This window comes from Trichomycterus rosablanca, chromosome 5 (assembly GCF_030014385.1).
Source record: "Trichomycterus rosablanca isolate fTriRos1 chromosome 5, fTriRos1.hap1, whole genome shotgun sequence".
NCBI lineage: Eukaryota > Metazoa > Chordata > Actinopteri > Siluriformes > Trichomycteridae > Trichomycterus > Trichomycterus rosablanca.
In genome coordinates, this window is record NC_085992.1 from 8,585,592 (window position 1) to 8,599,016 (window position 13,425).

The 13,425-nt window shown below is 39.9% G+C and overlaps 1 protein-coding gene and 3 non-coding genes across 4 annotated transcripts in view; 1 reads left to right on the forward strand and 3 right to left on the reverse strand.

The window, feature by feature from the left end:
• Nucleotides 1-13,425, forward strand: part of LOC134314712 (cilia- and flagella-associated protein 46) — a 92,542-nt gene that overhangs the window by 38,819 nt on the left and 40,298 nt on the right. Inside the window, exons 24-31 of the mRNA XM_062995404.1 lie at nt 2,209-2,374; nt 4,192-4,264; nt 9,259-9,400; nt 9,891-10,074; nt 10,977-11,139; nt 11,222-11,418; nt 12,002-12,124; nt 13,033-13,179. Of these exons, the coding sequence (XP_062851474.1) occupies nt 2,209-2,374; nt 4,192-4,264; nt 9,259-9,400; nt 9,891-10,074; nt 10,977-11,139; nt 11,222-11,418; nt 12,002-12,124; nt 13,033-13,179 (1,195 nt within the window). The remainder of the gene's footprint in view (nt 1-2,208; nt 2,375-4,191; nt 4,265-9,258; nt 9,401-9,890; nt 10,075-10,976; nt 11,140-11,221; nt 11,419-12,001; nt 12,125-13,032; nt 13,180-13,425) is intronic.
• Nucleotides 5,264-5,334, reverse strand: trnag-gcc (transfer RNA glycine (anticodon GCC)). Its single transcript has one exon. It is a non-coding gene; the product is annotated as a tRNA-Gly (tRNA).
• trnag-gcc (transfer RNA glycine (anticodon GCC)) lies at nt 5,610-5,680 on the reverse strand. The gene has a single exon. It is a non-coding gene; the product is annotated as a tRNA-Gly (tRNA).
• Nucleotides 6,795-6,865, reverse strand: trnag-gcc (transfer RNA glycine (anticodon GCC)). The gene has a single exon. It is a non-coding gene; the product is annotated as a tRNA-Gly (tRNA).

Genomic DNA, 13,425 nt, shown 5'->3' on the forward strand with positions numbered 1-13,425 from the left:
CGGTTCAGGAGGCTGCAGATCTTGCTGCCACGTGCAGATTTTAGGGGGAGGAACTTAAAAGCTAAAGCAGGAGGGTGAGCACATTGCATTCACATGAAAGGGTTTTTAGTGCTCTAGTGTATACTGTTCTCAGAGACATGATTAGCTATGTCTGGGGAAAGGAGAGGTGACCGAAGCCCTGCCATGGGTATGCACACTGTCCAGGGTATTCCTGCCTTGCGGCCAGCGTTTCCTGGGTAGAACCAGGTCCAGGCCAGACAAAAAATCACTACAGAAAACAAACTGCACATTAATACAAATGTATCATTTATTTGGGGAATGTTGCATGATATAAAAAATGAATTAAATATATTAATAAAAATATATATACAGTGTATCACAAAAGTGAGTACACCCCTCACATTTCTGCAGATATTTAAGTATATATTTTCATGGAACAACACTGACAAAATGACACTTTGACACAATGAAAAGTAGTCTGTGTGCAGCTTATATAACAGTGTAAATTTATTCTTCTCTCAAAATAACTCAATATACAGCCATTAATGTCTAAACCACCGGCAACAAAAGTGAGTACACCCCTAAGAGACTACACCCCTAAATGTCCAAATTGAGCACTGCTTGTCATTTTCCCTCCAAAATGTCATGTGATTTGTTAGTGTTACTAGGTCTCAGGTGTGCATAGGGAGCAGGTGTGTTCAATTTAGTAGTACAGCTCTCACACTCTCTCATACTGGTCACTGAAAGTTCCAACATGGCACCTCATGGCAAAGAACTCTCTGAGGATCTTAAAAGACGAATTGTTGCGCTACATGAAGATGGCCAAGGCTACAAGAAGATTGCCAACACCCTGAAACTGAGCTGCAGCACAGTGGCCAAGATCATCCAGCGTTTTAAAAGAGCAGGGTCCACTCAGAACAGACCTCGAGTCGGTCGTCCAAAGAAGCTGAGTGCACATGCTCAGCGTCACATCCAACTGCTGTCTTTGAAAGATAGGCGCAGGAGTGCTGTCAGCATTGCTGCAGAGATTGAAAAGGTGGGGGGTCAGCCTGTCAGTGCTCAGACCATACGCCGCACACTACATCAAATTGGTCTGCATGGCTGTCACCCCAGAAGGAAGCCTCTTCTGAAGTCTCTACACAAGAAAGCCCGCAAACAGTTTGCTGAAGACATGTCAACAAAGGACATGGATTACTGGAACCATGTCCTATGGTCTGATGAGACCAAGATTAATTTGTTTGGTTCAGATGGTCTCAAGCATGTGTGGCGGCAATCAGGTGAGGAGTACAAAGATAAGTGTGTCATGCCTACAGTCAAGCATGGTGGTGGGAATGCCATGGTCTGGGGCTGCATGGGTGCAGCAGGTGTTGGGGAGTTACATTTCATTGAGGGACACATGAACTCCAATATGTACTGTGAAATACTGAAGCAGAGCATGATCCCCTCCCTCTGGAAACTGGGTCGCAGGGCAGTGTTCCAGCATGATAATGACCCCAAACACACCTCTAAGATGACCACTGCTTTATTGAAGAGGCTGAGGGTAAAGGTGATGGACTGGCCAAGCATGTCTCCAGACCTAAACCCAATAGAACATCTTTGGGGCATCCTCAAGCGGAAGGTGGAGGAGTGCAAAGTCTCAAATATCCGCCAGCTCCGTGATGTCGTCATGGAGGAGTGGAAAAGCATTCCAGTGGCAACCTGTGAAGCTCTGGTAAACTCCATGCCCAGGAGAGTTAAGGCAGTTCTGGGAAATAATGGTGGCCACACAAAATATTGACACTTCAGGAACTTTCACTAAGGGGTGTACTCACTTTTGTTGCCGGTGGTTTAGACATTAATGGCTGTATATTGAGTTATTTTGAGGGAAGAATAAATTTACACTGTTATATAAGCTGCACACAGACTACTTTTCATTGTGTCAAAGTGTCATTTTGTCAGTGTTGTCCCATGAAAAGATATACTTAAATATCTGCAGAAATGTGAGGGGTGTACTCACTTTTGTGATACACTGTATATAAATAAAAAATTTATATTTTTGGTGCAATAAAGTTCCATTTACCATGTATGTTACCATAACTAAGTTTTAAAACAAACACAGACTTTTACCACTGTGTCCAAACTTTGCCCAGAAACTGTATTTCTCTACTTTCTCTACTGTATTTCTCTGTACTGCTGCTTTCACTGTATTGTAATGTGTTGTATGTCTAGTTATGCCGAGCAGGCGAGTAGCTGGTCGCTGTGTGATACTTTAGCCAGGCATTACTGGAACGCCTGCCTCCCTCTCTTGGAGACTCCTGAGCAGAGACAGCAGCTCCAAAAGCCACTGGAGCTCATTGTGAAGGCTCTGTCTCGCACCTCCCCTCAACCAGCAACTGTAAGCCCTGCAACACCATCATGCTGTGTCTAATAGCTTCAAAGATTACTCCAGCTTTTTTAACATGTTCTCAATCTGCTGTAGATAATGTGCTATTTAATACAAGGTCATGGAGCACAATTGAATATCTGTAATTTAGTAACTTCATTTTCATGTTTTTCCACCGCTTTATTCTGGGAAGGTTTCTGGTGGGTGTGGCTGCTCCAGAATCACTGGGTGACCTGCTGATAACATCACACAAACACAATTGGTCATGTTTGAGAAAGGGAAGGTTGGACAGGGTCTTCACGCGCTGCTGCTGTTTTAGGCGATCTCCGGAACTGGGCCGGGCACCTGTACAATTTGGGAAGACGGTAGGGGTCACATGGTGCTTAGCGTGGCTCTTATAATGTGATACAGCTATTTGTGGGAACCCTTACTGGCAGGTGATTAGAAGCGGCTACAGATTTGACATGTGACGCGGGGCCTGGGGTGATCCAGTTCTCCCTCATCAGATAAGGAGTTGTGCAAGAGGCAGCAGATTCACATAGGTGAAATGTTTCTTTCGAGCAGAAAGTAGCAGAATATTAGATTGCAGGCGATGTGGGGTTTAGAGATGAGCGTGAACAGAATGAAATGGTCACTACACTGTTCACTTACCCTACACTCTGCCCCACCTCCAATAATAATCCCCTCCTGCCATTTACACTCATTCGTCCTGTTATAATCAGTGAAGTGGTAAAACCTGTTGCAAGCTGTTCTTTGAGACTTTTGCCTCTATATGAAAAAGTCTAATTATGGAAAAAGTACATCTGCATTGGCCTCCCGCGTGGCAGGCGAGAATTCTACCACTGAACCACCAATGCTTAGATGAGAAGATCTGAGCATGAAGCTTGGTTCAGGAGGTTGCAGAACTTGCTGCCACGTGTGCAGATTTTAGGGGGAGGAACATAAAAACCAAGGGAGGCGGGTGAGCACATTGCATTCACATGAAAGGGTTTTTAATGCTCTTTACTGTTCTCTCCTTTTCTCTTACTGTTCTGGATCGGGCCCTCGGTCTGCTACTCATGTTCTTCTACTGCTGCAAAATAATTACATTTAATACACTTGCATAAATGTTTTGTTCAGAAACAAACATTATTGTGGAAGATAAATGATCTTTGTGTTTAAACAATTGTGTTCAGAAAATTAGGATTAAGAGTCTTGCATAGGGACCCAAAAGTGGCAAGGCTGGCAAAGGTGGGGCTGGAACCAGCAACCCTTTTTATTTCTAGACCAGCATCTGAACTGCCTGAATTAAAACATTTAGCAAATGCCCTTTCTGGATTTTTTATTGTGGCTTAGTCCCACACCACCAGGTTCCACTGTTGAGCCCCTGAGAAATGCCTTTAACCCCTCAATTGCTTGTACAACATTGTCACAATTGTTAAAATTGTTTTTGGGTAAAAGTCAAGTCAAGTCAAGTCAAGTCAAGTTGACAGATAAGGGCCTTGCTCAGGGGCCCAACGGTGTCAATTTGGCAGTGATTGGGCTTACACCAGTGTCCATTTGATCAGTGGTCCAGTTTCTTAACCATCAAGCATGGCTAGATTGGGAGATAAGAGGGGAAAAATCCAGACATAAAAAAAGAACTGGGACCAAACTAGTTAACTCTTGTATATGATATTCAATGATTTTATATCCTCCTTTATACCACTAGAAGTAATTTCCACTAAATCAAGAAGCACTTTTTTAACAAGTAGTGTCCTATTACTAATAATGCATGATGTGAGTGAGCGTTGTGAGTATACAACACTGATGTAAGGGACAACACTAAACCACCTTTTTTCTTTGGACAGGAAAGATATAAAGGAGTGAAAGTTCAGAAGGAGACACAAGTGAAGTCTATGACTGCAATGCTGGAAACTAACAGTAAGTTCTACGCAGCAAGGCCTTTAATTTCCTTCAGGATCAATAAATTATCTATCTATCTGTCTGTATGTCTGTCTGTCTGTCTGTCTATCTATCCATCCATCCATCCATCCATCCATCCGTCCATCCATCTCAGATGCATTCCTGTTCCTTTTGCTTTCTAAAGTAATATTTTGGCTAAACACATTAGCAAGCATTTACCTCAGAAAAACTAACCACCAAGCTAGTTGTAATTTAGTTTTTACCTGGACGAGAGCATTTCTTTGATGAAAACGCTGCTGTAACATGCAGGCACCTTTAAATAGTAATTACCAGACCTTTATGAGGTATCATCATGTATAAGCGATTAAAAGAGAACACAAAATATGTGGAATCTAACAGTAAGTCCTAGTTCATCTATAATAAAAGACATGTAAAAAAATATTCCTGTTATTTACATTTATAAACAAAGTACATCAGAATCATATTCAAGTCATATAAGACTCATTTTGACTATTTCTTATGTGGACAAAAACGCTGTTTTGTAACTGGTTTTCTCTGGTTGATTCTGTATCGAGCATCTATCTATCCATCCATCCATTTTTTTAATGTAAGATAAGATAAGATAGATAAGATAAGATAAACCTTTATTAGTCCCACGGTGGGGAAATTCAGCAGCAAAGGGATAGCAAGGCACTCAGTACAAAAAAATTGACAAATTAACAGTTTAAAGTATACAATATATAATATAGACAGTTATATATAAGAAACTCTGGAAAAAATATTTACAAACAATTGCACATTTACTTTAAAAATTGCACATGAAGAATGTTGCACATTGTATTGATTAGTTCAAAGTGTGTGTGTACAAAAAATCTGGAAGATCTGAAAGTATTTCAATGACTTTCTAAAAACATGACTGAACAAAAGTACAGGGCAAGTCATAATTTGAAGTCGCTTAGAGTAAAAATGTCTGTTAAATGGCGTATTACCACAAGGAGCTTAAAAAAAAGCAGTGTGTGCATTGGCCGGGAATCGAACCCGGATCTCCCGCGTGGCAGGCGAGAATTCTACCACTGAACCACCAATGCTGATAGATGAGGTTAACTCGCGCTTTTGGAGAGCTTGTGTCGCGGTGATGTGGATTGCAGGCGATGTGGGGTTTAGAGATGAGCGTGAACAGAGTGAAATAGTCACTACACTGTTCACTTACCCTACACTCTGCCCCACCTCCAATAATAATCCCCTCCTGCCATTTACACTCATTCGTCCTGTTATAATCAGTGAAGTGGTAAAACCTGTTGCAAGCTGTTCTTTGAGACTTTTGCCTCAATATGAAAAAGTCTAATTATGGAAAAAGTACATCTGCATTGGCCGGGAATCGAACCCGGGCCTCCCGCGTGGCAGGCGAGAATTCTACCACTGAACCACCAATGCTTAGATGAGAAGATCTGAGCATGAAGCTTGGTTCAGGAGGTTGCAGAACTTGCTGCCACGTGTGCAGATTTTAGGGGGAGGAACATAAAAACCAAGTGAGCAGGGTGAGCACATTGCATTCACATGAAAGGGTTTTTAATGCCCTTTACTGTTCTCTCCTTTTCTCTTACTGTTCTGGATCGGTCCCTCGGTCTGCTACTCATGTTCTTCTACTGCTACAAAATGATTACATTTATTATATACACTTACATATATACATATACACTTGCATAAATGTTTTGTTCAGAAACAAACATTATTGTGGAAGATAAATGATCTTTGTGTTTAAACAATTGTGTTCAGAAAATTAGGATTAAGAGTCTTGCATAGGGAACCAAAAGTGGCAAGGCTGGCAAAGGTGGGGCTGGAACCAGCAACCTTCTTATATCTAGACCAGCATCTGAACTGCTGGGTTTCCACTGACTTAAAACACTTTTTTTTTTTATTTTTTTTTTTAATTGTGGCTTAGTCCCACTTTGACAGAGGTCGGGCTTACACCAGTGTCAATTTGATCAGTGGTCCAGTTTCTTAACCATCAAGCTAGTCTAATTTTATTTTTACCTAGATGAGAGCATTTCTTTAAGGGGAAAGCTGATGTAACATTCAGGCACCTTTAAATTGTCTTTACCAGACCTGTATGAGGTATCATCATGTATAAGCGATTGAGAAGTCCTAGTTCATCTATAATAAAAGACATGTTAAAATGTTCCTATTATTTACATTTATAAACAGAAAAGTACATGAGAATCATATTCAAGTCATTCAAGATTCGTTTTGACTATTTATTACGTGGACAAAAAGGCTGTTAAATTTTATATATTCGATAATATAGACTAAAGTACTTTTTATCTAAAACATTTTGAGAATCAACCAGAGAAAACTGGACCAACAACGTCACTGTGTCTGTATCAAGCAGTGAAATAAACATGTATGATACATACTGTGTGACGTCACTCACAATGTTCTTTGGATTTCCCCCCATATCTGATTTTAGGGAGAAATGAAAAAGGTCTGAAAATATTAAACGTTTTCTGTTCGAAATTATTGCGTGATTGTGTTGGGAATAAAACGCATCTGCATTGGCCGGGAATCGAACCCGGGCCTCCCGCGTGGCAGGCGAGAATTCTACCACTGAACCACCAATGCTGATATAGAGGAAGCGAGCCGATCATGTGCTCTTAAGCATGACGTAGCGGAACTTGTTACCTCGTCAGCGGTGGTATGGTAGCGTGCAAGAGTTGGAGGATTCAGGGCGGAGTGTTAGCTGAGGTAACGTTCACCACGTTATGGTCCAATGGTTTTAAGTCTACCTCTATTTCGATAAACAATCTACTTAATCATGCGTTTATGTTCATTCAAAATAATTGAAATGTGTTTCTGTGTATTCAAAATAATTGAAATAACTTTAATTCCTTTAATTCGAATGTAGTACGCGGATGGATACACAGGGCTGAGGACATAATAACACTGTCATAAATCAGACCCTAAAGAATGTGCGTTTCTGTTTTAACCCGTAAATTGGGCAGAATTCCTTTCAGAATTATTTCCACCCCTCGACTCATTCATGAATAATGCAAAATAATGACATTTTTAAAGACATTTTAAAAGAAAGTTTTGAAAGTGTGGAAAACCGTTTTGCACAGCATGAAACATTTCAACGAACGATAAATCGTAATTGACAATCAACTCAGTGCAAAACATCTAAAAATAATCTGTTAATGTTTCTCATATTTTCCAAATGAATAAAAAAATGATTTACAGAACGCGTTTAGACGTGATCATATGACTATAGACCAGAAAACACTTTGCTGATACAGTGGGGACCAAAATCCTGAAACCACTAGTGAAAATGCTTCTAATTTGCATTTTCTTAATTTATTTTAAATTTATTACATTGTTTTTGTTACATATAGTCCATGTAAAGTGTTTTTCCAAAAACCTTAGTGTATTATATAGCCATGCTTATAATAGAACACAATGCTGTGGCTGAAATGCTACATTATCAAATGAAAGGTATAATTACTAAATGAACAAAATTACAGTAGACCCTTGAGTTATGAACGGTTTACCATACGAACATTTCGGGTTACGAGCGATCTTTTTCAACTTAACGTACAAACAAATTTCGGATTACGAACAGAAATTCACGAAACACGTGACGTCACGAACAAGTTGACTCCAACCGTCTCTATATATATATACAGTGAGCGAACATTCGGACAGTGGACAGTGTTTTTCAACGTTTTCTTTATATTTTGTTAAATTCAATATTAAAATGTCCTCAAAGAAGGTGCAGAGGAAGTGCAGTGCTGAGAAAATGAAATCCATTACATCTGTTGTGTTGTATAATTACTCCTGCCAGTAGCTATCACTGTGTATCAGACAGAGGGGACAGTGAGTGAGAGAGAAGAAGGAATTCGGCTCAGTAAAGTATTCTTTCTTTCGTGCAATTACACCTACAAAATACAACACTATTGAAATAAAGAAAGAAATATTAGAGAAATATGAGAGTTATTGTTGTTTCTGGTAGATTCATTTTATATAAAAAGAATGAAATTTATTATGGTGTATGGTATAGCACATGTACTGTACTGAAATGTGGTGTGTGTTTTATGTACAGTACAGCAGTACTGTGTATTGTTGTTTATTATTATTTATTACAGGAATGTCTATTTTATAATTTAAGATTTAAGGGAAAATATACTTGTATTTATAACAAAAAAGACCATTTAAGACATTAGAGAGGTTAGGTAAGGGGGTGGTTTGGGAGGTCTGGCACGGATTAATTCTATTTATATTATTTCTTATGTGAAAAATAGGTTTAACTAACGAACATTCTGACTTAAGAACAGCCCCTCGGAACCAATTAAATTCGTAAGTCAAGGGTCTAGTCTACTGTATTAAACTTGAGAAATTAGCCAGAGGTGAAATACAGCAGCTGAAACACAGGACACACAACACAGGAGACTACATCGGGAAATCAGGCAGATAAGCAGAGGACTCAGCCCAGAGTTGAGTCTTAGGTGTGTTCTTAATGTGTTATCTCCAGTTGTAGCAAGTAACTGCTTGTTAGTGTAGTTTAAAGAAAACTAAAGTTTGGCAACCTGCTCTCTCCAACCTGTCGGCTATGTTGGGTATGGCAGGTTGAGATGTACAAGTGGGGAGCTGTAGGAAAAATGGCTATGTTGAGTTTTTGATGTTGTAAAATTAATTCCCACTAATGTTCTTAGGGATTGATGATGCATGGTGTGTGTGATTATCATTAACAACTTTATCCTGGTCAGGGTTGCAGTAGGTCCAGTATTACCAATTCATCACAGCGGTTCGACCACTCCCAACCCTCACCCTGACATAACCAATCAGGTTCGCTAGATGCCCAGCCAAGCTGGCCCATAGCAGCGCTAAAATTCAAACCATGATCTCAGCAGAGGTGGGCCAGCAGGATAGACTGCTGCACCACCTGAGCACCCTTTTCTGATGACCTAATTATAATGTAAAAGTAAGTCCTGCTTATAATGTCTTTCTTTCTCTATCTGTAGGTAAAGTTGAAGATGATCTGGCAGTGAGAGCAGCCATGTACAGTGTGTTGTTCCAGATTCATGCAGACAATCAGAATTGGAGAAGTGGCCTGCAGGTTCTGGACCAGGCAATTAGAGAGGTGCCTCGTAGCCCCCACCGACTGTGAGTGCACCTGGTTAGGACAAGTTAATGTCAGGAGACTCCTAATTAGTGGTTCATATAAGGCTGATTTGACAGTACCACGTCTGCCATGCATGTCTTTATGCATTAATTCATTTGTTTCTTATTTTCCATCCACATTCTAAAATGTGTTTTGTTTTAAACACATTAAATTGTCTGACCATGAAATTTATTTTGGTGTTATAAAAGACATTTAAAAGGCAATCTTAACATACATACTTTCACAGTAGTACTTTGATTCTTTACATATAACATTTGGTCTATAGTTACATTTAAGGTGGCATTAGAAAGTTCTTCAAAAGCTTGATGGAGCCTCCACGCACCTTGTAGCAAATCTCTTTGCTACATTTGATGTTGATATATGTTGTTTATTGTTAAAATCAATAATATTTCTATTGCTTTATTTCCTTTACCTGGTCATTCAATTGTCTCTTGGCAGAATTAACGACTGTGTTTGTGTCTGTGTGTTTAGCATCCTCTATAAGCAGCGGGTGCTGGTGAAAGCTCAGCTGGGGGAAAATATTGAGCTGGACATGCAGAAATTCAAAGAATGTGGAGAGCTGGCATTTGCTCAGATGTGGCAGTGTGCTGCACTTTTAGCCAAAGACACACAGCAGCAAACTGTCTACTATCAGAACGCCATCCTCGCCCTACAGGTCTGTGCTGTGGCTCAATTTGTGAATTACCCAGATTTGTCAAATCATTATTTAAAAATTCTTAATTATTGCCATCAAATTTAAATATTTTTTTGTGGAAAGGTTTAAAACTTAAAAAAAAAAAAATTATTAAAGCATTTAAGCATTAGAACTGCAGAAAAAAGCAAATGTAGGGCCCAGTGATGTTACAGGCCATTTGATTGGTTCGTGCTTTCTAGCGTTTTAATTTTGGGCATCTGTGATCTCATTTAAATGGCTGAGGGCAGTAAAACATGAACTGGAAAAAAAATACAATAATAATAATGCGGTATCTAAAGTGTCTGAAATTCAATGAGAACCAATCTTCAAATTCAAGCACCACAAAGAAAAATGCTAATAGCCTATTAGCTACAAAATATTGTACGGTTACATAAAAAGTCAGCCTCCAGGGTTTCAGGGTTTTGGGCTGAGCTTACAAAAACAGAAGGTATAAGCATTATGTAAACCTAGCCAATGGGGCCACACATAGCAGTGCACCCATAGTGCAGGTCCCAAACCCAAATAAATAGGGTTACTTCAGGAAAGGCATACAACTGTGACAAATTAAATATGCAGGTGAATGATCAGCATATCATGTCCCCTAACAGGAGCAGCCAAAAGAAATCATCAAATGTAAATATTCAGTTTAAGAATATCACAATGTTTAAAGAGTTGAGTTCCTGTGGACTGGAATTGAGAATTACTAGTTCAGAGAATTTACACTTGCATCGGAGCGACATCTGCTGGACATTTAAAAGTACTGCGTGCAATCACAGACAAAAGGGCTAACAGCGCCATCTCAATTCTCATAAATAACAGCAATATTGTTAAAACAATAACATTTTAAAACTGATACTGATTTGTGTTGTGCTGTTTCTTTCCAGAGTGCTGATGTGCAGTGGTACAAGGTGGATATGCTTCTGGAATTTGGGGAATGGCTGTACTTTAATCATTTACCCATAGCTGAATCACAGCTGCACATTCAATCAGCAATAGATGTCCTGCTGTCCACTGATACAGACACCAGACAGAACCCTAGTAATGCAGGTAATTTAAGTCATAAATCATTATATTACAGAGTTTTTTTCTTGTCTACTATCCAATTTTAATAGTCTGTTTTTTACAGCAGCCTTGGCCAGCTCATTATCTGCCCTGGACGGAAAGACTGTGTCATCTGTGCCTATTCTACTCGAGCTGAAGGACCTGCGACGTCTAGATGCCCTGATGCGGGCACATACACTGCTGGCTCTCATGGAGTCCAGAGTATCTGCTCTGCACCATCACTATCTGATCCTGGCGTATCAGTTTGTTCTGAGGATCTGGCAGGTTTGTCACCTAGCATAAGTACCACTGACTTGAAGTATGAATGGAGGTGAGAAGAGAGTTTAATTATATTTCGTATTTATTATAACATTTGAAATCAGGAAGGTTGTTTTTTTTTTTTTTTTGCTTTTTTTTGTGTTTTTTAAACATTTACAAATTCAAGACTTATGGTGGTTAGCCTCACTTTTGTTCACATGTCTGCTGAATTGAATTACTGGGAGTTAAGAGGTGATTTTCTTTACACAGAAACTAATTTAGCAATTGCGACATGTAGTGGACACTTTTATCCACAGTGACTTACATCTGTGACCGAATACATCCACAACCCAGCAACCTGAAACAAACAACCTTTAGAATATTAGAATATTTAAGTGTTAGCCGTGACCCAGACCAGAATAAAGCTGTGTTACAACATAATGAAATGACAAATTTACCACTACCTGCTGCACTACTGTCCCACCTCCAGTGTTTGCTACACTGGTCATTTAAGTTTGATTTGTTCTGCTTTCCATCATAAAAGTGCAGAAATGTGGATTATATTTATTTTTCTGGAGTCTTTTTAAGTTATCTTCTTATTTTTATGCAGGTGTCAATAGAAACAGCACAGGAAATCATTAAAGAGGCAGCAAAGAATTCAAATCCTCTGCCTGTTCCTGCATCCAGCACCAAAGAAGACAAGGAGAAAGAAAAAGGCAAAAAGTCAAAAGAGGTTTGAGAGTTGTCTGTACACTTAGTCTGTACTAGGGATTGATTCTGGGATTGATTTGGAGAGAGCGGCATCGCTGCAGTATTGTTTTAAAGGAGCCGGATCGTTCCAAGCCTCAAGTTCACACTACACGACTTTTCAAGTCGTCAGGTGGCTGTACAGTTCACACTACACAACTGGATCTCTTGTAATCGGGAGTCTTTCAAGTCGGTGTGGCTTTCACACTACACGATTGATCGGCGATAGGGGGATTCACACTACATGATCTATCACCAACTGGAATCGCAGGCGAGCTTCTCTGGTCTCCCAAACTACGTTTTGTCATGAAAACACACCTGAGAAGTGACGAGGGGTTTAATGATACCACGTCCAAAAATGCACGTCAACAAGTAGTGAGCGATCAAAGTTTGTGCGCTGATGTGCAGCGTTAAATCAAGGAGAAAAAATAAATGAATCTGAATGGATTTGGCTACATGAACAGCATGGATTGTTCTATAGTGATTTGGAGGTTAATAAATATTTTTTGCAATGCAGTGTTGGTGTTATGTTTTGTAGAGAGCGATAAGGTCAGAAATACTGTAAAACCTGTGTGTGTGCTGATGTATTCTGATATAAACTATATTATGCCCCTGTCCCACCTTTTTACAACTCCTCCCCTGCGTTTCCCCTCACCCCGAACCTTGCGTTCTCATTGGCTGTTTGCCATAGCACTCATTGCCAGTCGGGCAACTCAGATTCAGATATTTGACATTCTAGAAATCTCACTTCGGTCTTGATCGGTTTTGATGCACACCAGAGATCGATACCTGGAACCTTACCTGGAACACCCTTACCTAGCAAAAATGTAAACTGTGCAAAATTATCATTTATATTAATTAGGAAAAATGTTTTTCTTAAACCTCACTATCTAGCCCCCTCATGTTGAGAAAAAACCCAGGTTCATCTCCCTCCCGTCAACCACAGAGGAGTGGGCTCAGTTTGAATGCACCGAAGAGCTTCGACAGGCGTACCACCAGGACCGCAGCTCTCAGTCTGTTAACAATAGCCACAGAATGCAGGTCAGTGAATCTTCACCAGGTCACCACTCACAGAGTCCCCAGTGTCAGTCATTAGTCTCTGTTTCTTACTTTTTTTTCTTCAGACCCAGTAGAGTAGGAATGACTTTCAATTGATTCTTCACTGTAGCTTCTATCAGGTCTCAGTGAGTCAATCTGTAAATGAGGTGGCAGTATTAAACTCCTTCCAGTGAGTCTGCTGGGATTAAAACATGGAAACCTGCGCCATCGATTTGCTGCACTGATTAA